Source organism: Chelonoidis abingdonii, chromosome 11 (genome assembly GCF_003597395.2).
Source record: "Chelonoidis abingdonii isolate Lonesome George chromosome 11, CheloAbing_2.0, whole genome shotgun sequence".
In the NCBI taxonomy this organism is placed as follows: Eukaryota; Metazoa; Chordata; order Testudines; family Testudinidae; genus Chelonoidis; species Chelonoidis abingdonii.
Genome location: NC_133779.1, coordinates 17798459 through 17813537, shown reverse-complemented (window position 1 = coordinate 17813537; position 15079 = coordinate 17798459). Strand labels below are relative to the sequence as shown.

The 15079-nt window shown below is 59.5% G+C and overlaps 2 protein-coding genes across 2 annotated transcripts; both read left to right on the top strand.

The window, feature by feature from the left end:
- The first annotated feature begins 15 nt into the window (after positions 1-15).
- Positions 16-7606, top strand: LOC116826554 (lysozyme-like protein 6). The gene is made up of 4 exons (XM_032783352.1): positions 16-37; positions 1018-1176; positions 1694-1772; positions 7525-7606. Exons 1-4 carry the CDS (start codon positions 16-18, stop codon positions 7604-7606), a joined length of 342 nt encoding a protein of 113 aa, XP_032639243.1.
- A 1082-nt stretch (positions 7607-8688) lies between these two features.
- LOC116826552 (lysozyme C, milk isozyme-like) lies at positions 8689-10665 on the top strand. Its single transcript, XM_032783349.2, has 4 exons — positions 8689-8827; positions 9519-9677; positions 10168-10246; positions 10599-10665. Exons 1-4 carry the CDS (start codon positions 8689-8691, stop codon positions 10663-10665), a joined length of 444 nt encoding a protein of 147 aa, XP_032639240.1.
- Positions 10666-15079: the final 4414 nt, after the last annotated feature.

Sequence of the window (15079 nt, the reverse complement as noted above, 5' to 3'; positions counted from 1 at the left end):
GGGCTGGACGGGTTCATGGGGTACCCCCTGGACAACTGTGAGTGCCGAGTGCCCATCCCCCATGCTCCTTCTTCCTCCCCCTCCCAGCCCTTTGCTCCCCCGTCTCCGGCTCTTGCCCTTGAAATCTCCCAACAATTCGTCCACCCTCCCCCCCAACTAAGGTGAATGGGGTCGAGTGGGTTAGAGCAGGGGCGGTTGGGAGCCCAACTCCTGGGTTCTCTCCCTGGCTCTGGGAGGGGAGGGGTCTAGTGGTTAGAGCCGGGGGGGGGCTGGGAGCCAGGACCCCTGGGTTCTCTTCCTGGCTCTGAGAGACGAGTGGTGTCTAGTAGTTAGAGGGGGGGGTGTTGGGTGGAGCCAGGACTCCTGGGTTCTCTTCCCAGCTCTGGGAGGGGAGTGGGAGCTAGTGGTCAGAGCAGGCGTGGCTGGGAGCCGGGTCTCCTGGGTTCTCTCCCTGGCTCTGGGAGGGGAAGGGTCTAGTGGTTAGAGTGGGGGCGCTGGGAGTCAGGACTCCTGGGTTCTCTCCCTGGCTCTGGGAGAGGAGTGGGGTCTAGTGGTTAGAGCAGGGGGGCTGGGAACCAGGTTTCAGTTTACCACTACCTGTCTCACCAGTGGCCAGCTAGAGGCAAAACCGCCTCCTGGCTCTCAGGCACCTCTCTCCTGTCTGCCCGCCCCAGGATTTCCAGAGCCCTGTTTCCCCCACCGTGGTCTGGGTCGCTCCAGTTGGGCTCCTTGTCCACCGGGGACCCCAAGATCCTTTCCAGGGTCCCTGCTTTGCACAACACAGTCCCCAGTTGTGCCGGCCTTCCTCCTTCCGGGGTTAGCGCCTGGCCCTGGGCCATATGGGTTGAATAGGCCCCGCTGGCTCGGGTCGGCCCAGCCTCAGTTCTCTCTGCCTCCAGCCACCCTCCGGGATCTCAACCATTGGGGGCTGCGCCTGCCAGCCGGGAGGGAGGGGGACCCCCCTTCTCTTGGCACTGGAGGCCAAGGGGCTGCCTGATATGTCTCCCCCTCCCCCAGGGCTCTGCCTGGCTTTCTACGCCAGCCGCTTCGACACGGGGACCGTGACGGAGAACTCGGACGGCAGCTCCGACTATGGCATCTTCCAGATCAACAGCTGCCGCTGGTGCAGCGACCAGCGCAGCCGCACGCTGGACCTGTGCCAGACGCGCTGCTGCGGTGCGGCCCCCCCGGGGGAGAGGGGGCAGGGACCCCAGCCCCACACGGCCACCCAGCTGGGCAGCGGAGAGACTGGGAGAGTCTGGAATAGCTAGAGGGGCTGTGGGGATAGATAGATAGATAGATGATAGATGGGGTGGCTGGGGGTAGATAGATAGATAGATGGGGTGTCTGGGGATAGATAGATAGAGGGGGTGGCTGGGGATAGATAGATAGATAGATGGGGTGGATAGGGGTAGATAGATATGGGGTGTATGGGGATAGATAGATAGGACTCAGCTTTCCCCAGCCATGTGGCCTTTCCCAGCATGACATACAACCTGCGGTCTAGTAACCCAGCTGCCCCACCCCAGAGGTGGCTGCATCTCAGCGCTGGGTGAAGCAGCCCTGCGCAGTGTAGATTTGTCTGGGCCAGGACAGCTGGCCCCAGGGCCTGCCCGGGGGGTCTGCCCAGCTGGAGGATCGGGGTCCGTGCAGCCTGACCCCCTTCACACCTCATCTCATTCTTTCCCCACAGATTTACTGACTGCCGACCTAGTGGACGACATCAACTGTGTCAAGAAAGTCGTGATGGACTGGCAGGGGATGGAAGTCTGGTATGGGAAACTATCTATCTATCTATCCCCAGCCACTCCCTCTATCTATCTATCCCCAGCCACTCCCTCTATCTATCTATCTATCCCCAGCCACCCCCTCTATCTGTCTATCCCCAGCCACTCCCTCTATCTATCTATCTATCCCCAGCCACTCCCTCTGTGTGTGTGTGTTGTGTGGTGTTTGTGTGTGGTGTGTCCGCCTGCTGGCCCCCTGCATGGAGGGGATGTTCCTATCGCGCTTCCAGTGTGCTGGTGTGGTGTGTCGCCTGTCCCTGCGTGGCCCCCCTGGTGGAGGGGACGTTTTCCTTGCTGTGTGTAGTGTGTGTGTGTAGTGTAGTGCGCGTGTGTGTGTCCCTTGCTGACCCCCTGCTGGAGGGACTCCATTGCTCTTGATGGTGTGTGAGTGATATGTGTGTGTGTGTGTGTCCCTGCTGCCCCTGCTTAGGGGACGTTCCTGGCTCTGCGTGTGTGTTGTATGTGTCCGCTGCTGCCCCCTGCATAGAGGGGACGTTGCCTGGCTCGTGTGTGGATGTGTGTGTGTATGTGTGTAGTATGTGTCTACTGTTGCCCCCTGCTAGAGGGGACATTCCTTGCTTCTGTGTACGTGATATGTGATGTGGTGTGACGATGTGTAATGGTGTACCTGCTGCCCCCTGCTTGGAGGGGACGTTCCTTGCTCTTGGGTGTGTGTGTATGTGTCCTGCTGCCCCCGCTAGAGGGGACATCCTTGCTCTGTGTGTGTTGTGTGTGGATATGTGTCCCTGTACTTGCCCCTTGCTGGAGGGGACGTTCCTTGCTACTTGGGTTGTGAGAATCTGTGTGTGTATGTGTGTGTCTATTGTGTCCCTGCTGCCCCTGCTAGAGGGGGACAATTCCTTGCTACTGTGTGTGTGTGTGATGTCATATGTGTCCTTGCGTGCCCCTGCTCGGAATGGGGACGTTCCTTGCTGTAATCGTGTGTGTTGTGTTGTGTTCGTGTATGTTGTGTATGATCGTCCTGCTGCCCGCTGCTGGAAGGGACGTTCCTTGCTTCTTGTTGTGTGTGTGTATGTGTCCCACGCTGCCCCTGCTTACGAAGGGGAGCGTTCCTAGCTCTGTGTCATTTGTGTCTGTATGTGTGTCTCCTGCCCATCCTTGCTAGAGGGCCGTCCTTGCTTCTTGTTTGTGGATGTGTGTGTGTGGTGTTTATGTCCCTTTGTGCCCCGTGCTGGAGGGGACTTCCTTGCTCTTTGTGTGTGTGCGTGTGTGTGTGTGTGTGTGTATGTGTCCCTGCTGCCCCCTGCTGGAGGGGACGTTCCTTGCCTCTGTGTGTGTGTGTGCTATGTGTCCCTGCTGCCCCTGCTAGAGGGGGGACTTCCTTGCTGTGTGTGTGTGTGTGGGTGTGGTGTGTGTGTATGTGTCCCTGCGCCCCTTGCTGGAAGGGGACGTTCCTTGCTCTGTTTGTGTGGTGTGTAGTGTGTGTGTGTTGTGTATGTGTCCCTGCTGCCCCCTTGCTGAGGGGACGTTTCCTTGCTCTGTGTGTGTGTGTGTATGTTCCCCGCTGCCCCTGCTAGAGGGGACGTTCCTGCTCTGTGTGTGTGTGTGTCCCTGCTGCCCCTGCTAGAGGGACGTTCCTTGCTGTGGTGTGTTGTGTGTGTGTGTGGGTATGTGTCCCTGCTGCCCCCTGCTGGAGGGGACGTTCCTTGCTGGTGTGTGTGTGTGTGTGTGTGTGTGTATGTGTCCCTGCTGCCCCCTGCTGGAGGGGACGTTCCTTGCTCTGTGTGTGTGTGTGTATGTGTCCCTGCTGCCCCCTGCTGGAGGGTACGTTCCTTGCTGTGTGTGTGTGTGTGTGTGTGTGTGTGTGTGTGTGTGTGTGTGTACCTGCTGCCCCCTACTGGAGGGACTGACCCTGCAGGTTGTGTGTGTCCCTGCTGCTCCCTGCTGGAGGGGAGGAGCCCTGAGGGTGTGTGTGTGTGTGTGTGTGTGTGTGTCCCTGCTGCCCCCTACTGGAGGGGAGGAGCCCTGAGGGGTGTGTGTGTGTGTGTGTGTGTGTGTTTGTGTGTGTGTGTGTGTCCCTGCTGCCCCTACTGGAGGGACTGTCCCTGCAGGGTGTGTGTGTCCTTGCTGCCCCTTGCTGGAGGGGACGGGCCCTGTGCTCTCCTTGTTCCTGGCTTCTCTGAGTTCAAGGCCAGAAGAGTCCCGCACACCCAGTCTTTGTTTCTGGATCCCACAGGTCACCCCCCAGCGCCGACACACCAACCCCCATGGCCGAACGAGACCCACGTATCACAGCCCAGGGGAGACGAGACTGCCCTGTGCAGAGAGGTGGAACTGGGGTGCACCAACGCTCGAGGCCCCCCAGTGGCAGGGCAAGGATTAAGGGAGAGACACCCATATAATCCCGGCGAATCACCCACATCCCACGCTGCAGAGGAAGGGAAACCCTCCCCCTGGTCCCTGCCAAACTCTCCTGGGGTAAATCCCTTCCTGCCCCCTGCCGGTGGCCAATGGGAGCCCTGAAGCATGAACGTTAGCGACATATGACGTAACCCAGAATGGAGCCCCAGGGCAGCTGAGCCCTGTCCCTGCTCTCACAAGCAACGCTGGCCTCTGACCGCCCTCATCTGCTCGCTTTTCAAAGTAATTACGTTGTTTGCTCTCCACCCCCTGTCCTAGTGGGGGGCTGGTCCCAAGCCTCACCCTGCTGATGATTAGAAACCGTCTCCTAATTTCCAGCCAGAATTTGTTGGTGGCACGCTTCTGCCCATCGTCCCTTAGCTTCCGTCGCTCTTCTCCGGTCCTGGGGCGTAGCCCCTCGGTGTAGCTATTGAGAGAAACTAGAGCTCCCTCATTTTGTTCCCCTAAACCAGCCAGCCCCCCCAAGTCTCCTCCAACCCCCTGGTCAGCCCAGCTGCCCAGTCTCTGCACCTGGCCTGGTTTGGCTTCCTCTGGTCGATTTCCTTCCACGACGCCCTGAGGCGTGAGCTGGAGACAGGCGGGCTCAGCAGACCTGCCATTAAGTGGCTCTGTACATGATTAAACAACCGCAAATGAAGAGTCATTATTAATGGAAGGACGAGGGTCTGGAGGGAAGTCTTGAGTGGGAACCTCCCTCAAAGAACTGCCAGACTGGGTCAGAGCAAAGGCCCATCCAGCCCAGTGTCCTGTCTTCCGACAGTGGCCAACGCCAGGTGCCCCAGAGGGAATGAACAGAACAGGGAATCGTCAAGTGTCCATCCCCTGTTGCCCATTTCCAGCTCCTGGCAAACAGAGACTAGTGACACCATCCCTGCCCAGCCTGGCTAGTAGCCATTGATGGACGTATCCTCCAGGAACTCTAGTTCGTTTCTGAACTCTGCTATAGTCTCGGCCTTCACACCGTCCTCTGGTTGACTGTGTGTTGGGTGAAGAAATACTGCCTTGTGTTTGTGTTAAACCTGCTGCCTGTTCACTTCATTGGGGAACCCCCCGTTCTTGTGTTCTGAGAAGGAGTAAATAACACGTCCTGATTTATTTTCTCCGCACCAGTCGTGATTTTATAGACTCTATTATATCCCTCCTGAGTTGTTTCTTTTCCAAGCTGAACAGTCCCAGTCTGATTAATCTCTCCTCATACGGAAGCCGTTCCAGAGCCCTAATCATTTTTTGTTGCCCTTTTCTGAACCCTTTCCAATAATATATGTCTTTGGAGATGGGGTGATCACACCTGCATGCAGTATTCCAGATGTGGGTGTACCATGGATTCAGGGACGATGAGGCAGGGCGGGGTGGGGGTGGGGGCTGGTACAAATTACCAGGGCCCGGTGGTCTGGAAGGGGGTGTTGTGCTGGGGGTCCCGACCCCACCCCATCTCCCCACCTGGCCCCAGGTGGCACTGTGCCAGGAGGTCCCCACACTGCCCATCTCCCCACCTGGCCCTAGGGGCACTGTTGCAGGGGTCTCCACACTGCTCCATCTCCCCGCTTGAGGCAGGGGGCATGTGCCAGGAGGTCCCCACACGCTCCATCTCCCTGCTTGGCCCCCAGGGGCACTGTGAGCGGGTCCCCACATGCCCCATCTCCCCACCGGCCCCGGAGCACTGTGCCAGGGGTCCCCACACTGCCCCATCTCCCCCACCTGGCCCCAGGGAGCACTGTGCCAGGAGGTCCCCACACTGCTCCATCTCCCCGCTTGACCCAGGGGGCGCCTTGCCAGTGGGGTCCCACACTGCTCCATCTTCCGCCTTTGCCCCGGGGGCGCCTGTGCCAGGGGGTCCCCACACTTGCCCCATTTCCCACCTGGCCCCAGGGGCCATGTGCCGGAGGTCCCTACACTGCCCCATCCCCCCACCCGGCCCAGGGGGCACTGTGCCAGGAGGGTCCCCACAGCTCCATTTCCCCGCTTGGCCCCAGGGGGCACTGTGCCAGGGGGTCTCCACACGCTCCATCTTCCCCGCTTGGCCCCAGGGGGCACTTGTGCCAGGAGTCCCCACACTGCTCCATCTCCCTGCTTGGCCCCCCAGGGGGCCCGATGGCAGGGGGTCCCCACACTGCCCCATCTCCCCTCCCGGGCCCAGGGCAGCACTGTGCCAGGGGAGTCCCCACACTGCCCCATTCCCCCACCTGGCCCCAGGGATGCAACTGTGCCAGGAGGTCCCCCACTGCTCCATCTCCCCGCTTGACCCCAGGGGGCGCATGTGCCAGGGGGTCCCACACTGCTCCATCTCCCCGCTTTGACCCCAGGGGGCGCTGTGCACGGGGGTCCCCACACTGCCCATCTCCCCCCTGGCCCCAGGGGGGCACTGTGCAGGATGGTCCCACTCACTGCCCATCCCCCCACACCGCCCCAGGTGGCACTGTGCCAGGAGGTCCCCACACTGCTCATTTCCCCGCTTGGCCCAGGGGCACGTGCCAGGGGTCTCCACACTGCTCCATTCTCCCGCTTGCCCCGGGGGCACTGTGCCAGGGGGTCTCCCACACTGCGTCCATCTCACCCTGACTTGGCCTCCAGGGGGCACTGTGGCAGGTGCGCCACACTGCCCCATCTCCCCCCCGGCCCCAGGGAGCACTGTGCCAGGGGGTCCCACACACTGCCCCATTCTCCCACCTGCCCCAGGGAGCACGTTGGGCCAGGATGGTCCCCACACGTCCATCTCCCCGCTGGACCCCAGGGGGCGCTGTGCAGTGGTGGTCCCGCACACTGCCTCCATTCCCCGTCTGGCCCCAGGGGGCTGTTGCCAGGGGTCCCACACTGCCCCATCTCCCCACCTGGCCCAGGGGCACTGTGCCAGGATGGGTCTCTACACTGCCCCATGTTCCCCCCACCCGGCCCCAGGGGGCACTGTGCCAGGAGGTCCCCACACTTGCTCCATTTCCGCTGGCCCACGGGCACTGTGCCAGGGGGTCTCCACACTGCTCGCTCTCCCCGCTTGACCCCAGGGGGCGCTGTGCCAGGGGTCCCCACACTGCACCATCTCCCCACCTGGCCCCAGGGGGTGCTGTGCCAGGGGGTCCTCGTCCGGAAGGGGGCCCGGGGCCCGGCTTCCCCGCCCTGTTTAGCTGGTCCACCCTTGCTGGGGGGGGCCTGAACCCCCTCTCGGCAGCCCTGCATGGATTTATATGGAGGCAACATGATATTTTCTGCCTTATTCTCTCTCCCTTTCTCAACAACTCCACTGTTCTGTTCGCTTTTTTCACTGCCCCTGTTTTCGGAGAACTCCCCACACTGGCTCCAAGCTCTTTTCCTTCAGGGGCAGCAGCTAATTTAGCCCCCAGAATTTTATACGTCTCCACAGGGAAGTGTCCTGGGTCCGGTGTCATTGCCCAGCGGCAGGAGTAGAGAGCAGGCGGATCCAGTCGGCAGATGACACAGAGTGAGGGGGGTTTGCGAGCGAGGAGTGGGGGGTGTCTGTCTTTGGGGGAGGACAGAGCTAATGTTGAAAGGGATCCTGATAAATTGGAGGACTGGGCTATAGCCAGCAAGGTGCCCCACTTAGGGACAAATATTTAATAAGTGGCTCTTCGATTTGGCAGACAAAGGTGTCAGTAGAAGCTGGTCAAATTCAGCCTGGGAAGAAGGTGGGATATTTTTTAACACTGGGAGCAATTACCCATCGGGACACTTCCCCAAAGCAGGTGTCGGATCCTCCATCCCTGGCTGCTTTTAAATCCAGCTGGGTCGTGTTTCTGCTCTGGGAATTATTGTGGGGAAGGTCCCCGGCCTGGCAGACAGGAGGTCGGACTCAAATCCCAAAGGCCCCGGAATTTGTAGACCTGCCAGCAGAGGACGACTGGCTCTGGAGAGCGACCTCCCCCGCCCCCCTTTAGTGAGGGCTCAGGCACAGATCGGAGCTTGGGGATCCCCGTGAAACGTCCAGCTAGGGTGACCAGACGGCACGTGTGAAAAATCGGGATGAGGGCAATAGGCACCTCTATAAGACAAAGCCCCATATATCAGGACCGTCCCTATAAAATCAGGACTTCTGGTCACCCTACGCCCAGCACCCCCTGCCCGTCGGCACCGAGAGATCCTTGGGGCGCACTGCGGCCTGGCTGCAGCTGAAGTCACCCCGTGACTGCAGTGCGGGTGGAGTTGGGAATCTGACCTCACCTCCGTCCCTGGGTCAATCCGGAGTCACTCCCTTTCACGGAACCCCAAGGGGCAGTTCTAGAACACGGGGCCTTCATGACACCACAGGGCGTTCTAGAAGGGAGGCCACGACCCCCAGCCACAGAGAGCAGGGGGGCCCCCATACAGCTCCCAGCTGCTGCCCAGCACCCCTCTGGCCAGCCCCAAACACCCCCAGCCGCTTCCCAGCTCCAAACACCCCCCATCTCTCTCTCCATCGCTTTGTCTGCCCAGCGCGGCCCTGACGGTGCCGTTGGCCTGTTCCCGGCGCACCCTGTCTCAGCTCCCCTCGATCCGCAGTCCGGCTGCCCCCCCCTCCGGCCCTGCGGGGATGGGGGTCCTGGGGCTGGTGACCCTGCTGGCCTGTCTGAGCATGGGGGGCCAGGGGAAGATCTTCACCCGCTGTGAGCTGGCAGAGACGCTGCAGGACAGCGGGATGGACGGATACGAGGGATACAGCCTGGCCAACTGTGAGTGAGCCCTCAGGTCTGCCCCAATGGCTCGTCTATGGGGCTGTAAAAGCAGCAAAGAGGCTTGTGGCACCTTCTACACTAACAAGACGGGGCTGTGTGTCCCTACCACATCACTCTCCATGGGGCCTCCCTATGGGGCTGTGTGCCCCTCCTGCACCGCTCCCCATGGGACCTCCCTATGGGGCTGTGTGCCCCTCCTGCACCGTTCCCCGTGGGACCTCCCTATGGGGCTGTGTCCCTCCTGCACCGCTCCCCGTGGGACCTCCCTATGGGGCTGTGTGCCCCTCCTGCACCGCTCCCCATGTGACCTCCCTATGGGGCTGTGTGCCCCTCCAGCACCGCTCCCCGTGGGACCTCCCTATGGGGCTGTGTCCCTCCTGCACCGCTCCCCCCATGGGATCTCCCTATGGGGCTATGTGCCCCTCCTGCACTGCTCCCCATGTGACCTCCCTATGGGGCTGTGTGCCCCTCCTGCACTGCTCCCCATGTGACCTCCCTGTGGGGCTGTGTCCCTCCTGCACCGCTCCCCCCATGGGACCTCCCTATGGGGTTGTGTGCCCCTCCTGCACCGCTCCCCATGTGACCTCCCTATGGGGCTGTGTCCCTCCCGCATCACTCCCCGGTGGGACCTCCCTATGGGGCTGTGTGCCCCCCCCACTCCCCATCTCTATGGGGCTGTGCCCCCCAGGGGTCTGCCTGGCGTTCTACACGAGCGGCTTCGACACGGCAGCCGTGGGGGCCAATGCGGACGGCAGCTCCGACTACGGGATCTTCCAGATCAACAGCGGCTGGTGGTGCCAGGATGCTCAGATCCCGTCGGAGAACTTGTGCCATGTGCGCTGCCAGGGTGAGGCACCAGGGGGCACTGGGCTGCAGGGGGGTCAGTGGGACGCTCTGTGCTGCAGAGGGTGGGTGGGGGTCAGTCGGGGTGCTGTGCTGCAGGGTCAGTGGGGGGCTCAGTGAGGGGCACTGGGCTGCAGGGGTCAGGCAGGGGGTCAGTGGGGGGGCTCAGCAGTGGGGCGCTGTGCTCTGGTACATTCCTGTGCGACACCCAGTCATGCTTCTAACCACTCCTGTGTCCTGAAGCCCCCCAGGATCTGGAGTATTTTCCCTGCCTGCTGAGCCATGCCAGAGGCTGTGTTATGGGGTGCGGTGAGAACACACACCCTTCCCGTCAGCAGACACCGGGGGGCAGCAGGGATTCGGGGTGGTGGTGGATTTGGCTGAGGTGTGGTTGGAGCTGATCTGACCCCTCCCCATTCATCCCAGCCCCCCTCCACTCTGCAGCCTCCCTGAGGGGGCCCATCCCTGCCTTACCCTCCCTCCCTTGCTCCTAGATTTGCTGAATCCCGACATCAAGAATGACATCAACTGTGTGAAGAGAGTGGTGCAGGATCCTCAGGGCATGGAGGCTTGGTAAGGGGGCTCCCTGGGCGAAGGGGTATTCCCAACAGAGGAGCTCTGCATCTTGGCACTGGACGAGACCTTCCCGTTCGGTGTTATATGTGTGTGTTCGCCAGCTGCCCCGTCCCAGAGATTCCCCGTGTGGCGTTATGTGCGGCCATTCTCCAACTGCCCTGCTCCAGAGGTGGCTGCACCTCAGCACCGGGCGAGCTGTCCCCATGTGGTGTTGTGTGCAGCCATTCTCCATCTGCCCTGCCCCAGAAGTGGCTGCATCTCAGCACTGGGCAAGCCATCCCCACAGCTTCTCTCTCAGTGTTACTGTCCTGGTGACCCGCCATCTCATCTGTCACTTCCCCTCCCTCAGGGACGACTGGAAGGAACATTGCGAGAAGCAGGACCTGACCGAGTGGGTTGAGAGTTGTAATCTGTGAGGCCCAAGAGTGTCTCTCCCATGGGGTGCGTCTGTCCTTCTCCCTGTGTCTGTCTGTCCGTTCACACGAATGCTCCCCGCACTGAGCAATCTCGAAGGAATTTATAAACTCCGTTGGTTGAAATCTTCTTGCTGTGTTTCCCTGGTCAGACGCCCGCGCAGGTTGCCAGGGGCCCCAGGACCCCAGCCTGAGACCCCTGTGAAGTGAAACCAGTGAAGTGAAGTCAATGAAAACCCTCCAGTGAAAACAGATCAGGCCCCAGGGCCCACCCCAGCCTGGTATCCTGAGCCAGGGCTAACAAGGTCACCCGGTCTCCTCCCGACTCCAGCCAGCGCTCCCCCATGCAGAGGGCCAGGGTCGTCAGTTGCTAGGGAACAAATTGCCAGGCCGTTGTGGGGGGGCACGGGGAGGGTGGAGGATCTCCAGATTCTTCTGCAAAGAAAAGCCCTTTCCCCCTCCCCTGGTAAATCATGCGGTACGCAGGGGAAACTGAGGCACACACCTCAGTGGGGTAGGGGCGTGGCCTGGGCAGAGACTTGGGGAGCTCCCCCTGGCAGATGAACACCTGGCACCTATGTTCTGCCCCCCCCCAGGGACAGCCCTGCCCCCTGCAAAGCAGCTGCCCTGACTGCTTGCTGTCATGGCGTCTGATCCCAGCAGCAGGGAACCTATCAGAGCAGATCCCAAATTACCACCCCCCAAATGTGGCAAGCTAAATCTGCCTCGCAGCAAAGACCCAGACACAGCTCAGGCCTGCCTCCCCGCAATGGGTCTCTTGCAGAGCGATCTCCTTGTTAGGCCCCTGGGTTCAGGGGCGTCTCTAGACATTTCGCCACCCCAAGCACGGCGGCATGCCGTGGGGGGCACTCTGCCGGTCGCTGGTCCCGTGGCACCGGAGTCGCGGGACCAGCGGACCCTCCACAGGCATGCCGCCTAAGGCAGCCTGCCTGCCGCCCTCCCGGCGACCGGCAGAGTGCCCGCCGCGGCATGCCGCCCCAAGCACGCACTTGGCGTGCTGGGGCCTGGAGCCGCCCCTGACTGGGTTACACAAACAGCAGGTGAGACAATGGCACCTCCATCCCTCCTGCTAGCACATCCCGGTCCCACGGGGATTTGCACTGAGAGGAGTCAGCGTGGGACCCTTAGCACCACAGGACTGGCTACAAGGCAGCTCTTGGGCCACCTCCAATGACCAGCACTGTAGTTAAACACTGGAATAAATTGCCTAGGGAGGTTGTGGAATCTCCATCTCTGGAGATATTTAAGAGTAGGTTAGATAAATGTCTATCAGGGATGGTCTAGACAGTATTTGGTCCTGCCATGAGGGCAGGGGACAGGACTCGATGACCTCTCGAGGTCCCTGCCAGTCCTAGAGTCTATGAATCTATGAATCTATGAATTGGAGGATTATCTGCCACGGGCAGATTCCCTCCACGGATCTCTCTCTCTTTGCCTCCACTCGCTCAGGAAATGAGCTTGAGCTCAGGCAGCCACTGCATTTCCTGTGCCTGCTTCTGCATCAGCAGGTGCCTGACCCACTTCCTGTTGACTCTCGGGGAGAAAGACCTGCAGAGGACTTGCTAACATGCTTTGTTTCCAACAGAGGTGGAGACTCAGGGCTCCTTGTCCTAACAGGCCAGCTTACATGGTGGAAGCAAGACGTGCGATGGATGTTCCCTCTCTCCCCCACCGCAGTAGCCCCTGAGCTCTGGCTGGAAAAGAGGGGGGCGGGTCTCTCCTCCGCTGCAGCAGCCCCCAAGCTGGGACTGGAAAGAGGGGGGGGGTCTCTCCCCAGCAGCCGCAGCTCTGAGACTCTTTCTGTGGCCGCCGTAGCCCTGCGGGTCCCAAATTCCCCCCACTCCCTCTTCTCACCCCACTGCCCCCGCCACCTACTCCCTATTCCCCCCAAGGTCACCACCTCACCTTACATGTGCATCTTCTCCAGGGTCCAGGCACCCAGTTAGTGGTATCCCACCTGCGCAGCTCCACTAATTAGGTGCGTGGCCCTTCATTCTCTCGTGGGCGGCCACCCAGCAGTGCTCCTTAGAGGGAACTATCCGCAGACCACATGAATGGAGCTCGCGGGCCACTGGTGGTCCATGGACCACAGTCTGAGAACCTCTGAATAAGAGAACGTGCTCGTTTAAAGTTGCCCAATGCTCCTTTATAGTGTTATTTGGCAGCTGCCTGCTTTGTCCGTGTGGAGATAAAGGAAGAGGGAGGCAGGTGTCAGGACCCTAACTGGGCCCTGGATGATCACGACTTCCAACCACCCAACACAGATGTAATGAGGTTGAGTGGTGCCTGTATAAGAAAAACTAAAATTACTGATTATTTCTCAAAAAAAGTTTTGAATGACTTTCGACTTTGGCGGCACTTCAGCGGCGGGTCCTTCAGTGCTGCGGAAGACCTGGAGTGAGTGAAGGACCCCCCACCATCACTGAAGTGCTGCCAAAGACCCAGACCACCACTGGGTATTCGAATCGGGCCCCGCAGTTCCTAAAGCCGGCCCTGACGTCACCCTTCAGTTGGCCATTTTCTGCACTGGCCAGGTATAGAGGGTCGCGAAGAGCATGTCCCTTCGGCTCAGGGGGTGTGGGTCAGGTTTCCCTTATGACCGAAACACACACACAGTCCTGTGCCTTCGTACTTTTTATCTCATCTGTCGGCTGTGTCTTAAAACAGACCGACCAATTAGGGTCAGCCAAATCTTTAATGTGGTTAACGTTGTCGCATTGGCTGCATAATTTATGCTTACTTATCTCCTTGTGTTTCTTTGACCGTATAATTTATACTTAGTTATTTTCTTGTAGCCAATTGTTTTAATTGTGGGTTAGACAAGCTGTGCCTGGGGGCACAACTTATCTCACTTTATAGGAGTTAGAATGTGTTATCTGGTTGCAGCACGTTTTGACCATAAGTCTTAGCTTACTTCTGCAAAGCTCACTCTTTTCACTTCTGCAAAGCTCGCCCTTTTCACCCTGCAAAGTGGAAGTTTGAGGCCTAACCTTGACAATACCTTTGTTCATTTTAAGCTTGGCAATACTTTTGCTCAGAGATTAATCACAGTCCACTGCTTGCAGGAAGAGCAGCCCATTGGAGCAAGCTGGTGGGTGCTTGGAACCAGGGTGGGATGACAGACTCCCATCAGCTCCCCTAAGTTCTCTGTGCTGCCCAGCAGGCTATCAATTGCTGGGCAGTTCAGCTGTTCCTGCCCCCACTGCCATGTGCTGCTCCTGCCCTCTGCCTTGGAGCTGCCCCCGGGAGCCTCCTGCTTGCTGTGCAGATAGGTTGACCAGATGTCCCGATTTTATAGGGACAGTCCTGATTTTTGGGTCTTTTTCATATAGAGGCTCCTATTACCCCCCACCCCCGTCCTGATTTTTCACTCTTGCTGTCTGGTCACCCTATATGCAGTGGGGTGAGGGGTGGAGAGGTATGCTGTTGTGACGGTGTCCCTCTGTCCCTTTCTTGCCCCCCATCTCCACAGAGCAGCATGTGTGTGTGTATGTGTGTGCGTGGGTGGGTGGGGATGACAGGGCTCAGATGGAGGGAGCTTGCTGGCAGCAGCTGCTGTCTCAAAGTCTCTCTCTCACACACAGGGTGTGTGTGTCTCTGACTCTCTCTCCCATGCTGTCTCCCCTGTTCCTCCGTTTGTGCTACCCTGTAGAGTGTGAGGCTGCATTAACAACGTGTTAACCCTTGAGGGCTCAGCCGAATGCTAGTTCATCATTTAGCAGTAAGGAATTTCCCTGGAATAATCCCACCCTCTGATCACCAAACCTCAACCAAGCCTCACAATCATCATTGCTGTGTACAGTATCAATTGTTTGTTTAAAACTTACACTGTGTAAAATGAGTCTTTGTCTGGCAAAAAAAATTCCCTGGAACCTAACCCCCCCCTTTACACTAATTCTTATGGGGCAACTGGTCACCTTAACATCATTTCGCCTAAAGTACCTATTTTCAGGAACATAACTACAACATTATGAGGAGTTACTGTATATTTTTTAAAATAATGTAAAAATGTGAGGCTCCGGGGTGGGGCTGGGGAGAGGGGTTTGGGCTGTGAGACGGGGCTCAGGGCTGGGGCAAGGGGTTGGGGTGCGGGGGGTGAGGGTCTGGGTGGGACAGACTGGGGATGAGGGGTTTGGGCTGTGGGAGGGGCTCAGGGCTGGGGCAGAGGTGGGGTGCGGGATAAGGGCCTCTGCGGGGGGCTGGGGATGAAGGGTTGGGATGTGGGAGGGGCTCAGGGCTGGGGCAGAGGGTTGGGGTGCAGCGGGTGAGGGCTCTGGGTGGGACAGGGCTGGGGAATGAGGTTTGGGCTGTGGAAGGGGTCAGGGCTGGGGCAGAGGTTGGGGTGCAGGGGGGAGTGGGTCTGGGATGGGACACGGCTGGGGATGAGGGGTTTGGA

Coding starts and splice junctions, on each gene's coding strand:
- LOC116826552 (XM_032783349.2), top strand. CDS start 8,689: ATGGGGGTCCTGGGGCTGGTGACCCTGCTGGCCTGTCTGAGCATGGGG. Junction 8,828..9,518: donor GGGATACAGCCTGGCCAACT/GTGAGTGAGCCC, acceptor TGTGCCCCCCAG/GGGTCTGCCTGGCGTTCTAC. Junction 10,247..10,598: donor CCTCAGGGCATGGAGGCTTG/GTAAGGGGGCTC, acceptor CCCCTCCCTCAG/GGACGACTGGAAGGAACATT.
- LOC116826554 (XM_032783352.1), top strand. CDS start 16: ATGGGGTACCCCCTGGACAACT. Junction 38..1,017: donor GGGGTACCCCCTGGACAACT/GTGAGTGCCGAG, acceptor CCCCTCCCCCAG/GGCTCTGCCTGGCTTTCTAC. Junction 1,773..7,524: donor TGGCAGGGGATGGAAGTCTG/GTATGGGAAACT, acceptor ACGTCTCCACAG/GGAAGTGTCCTGGGTCCGGT.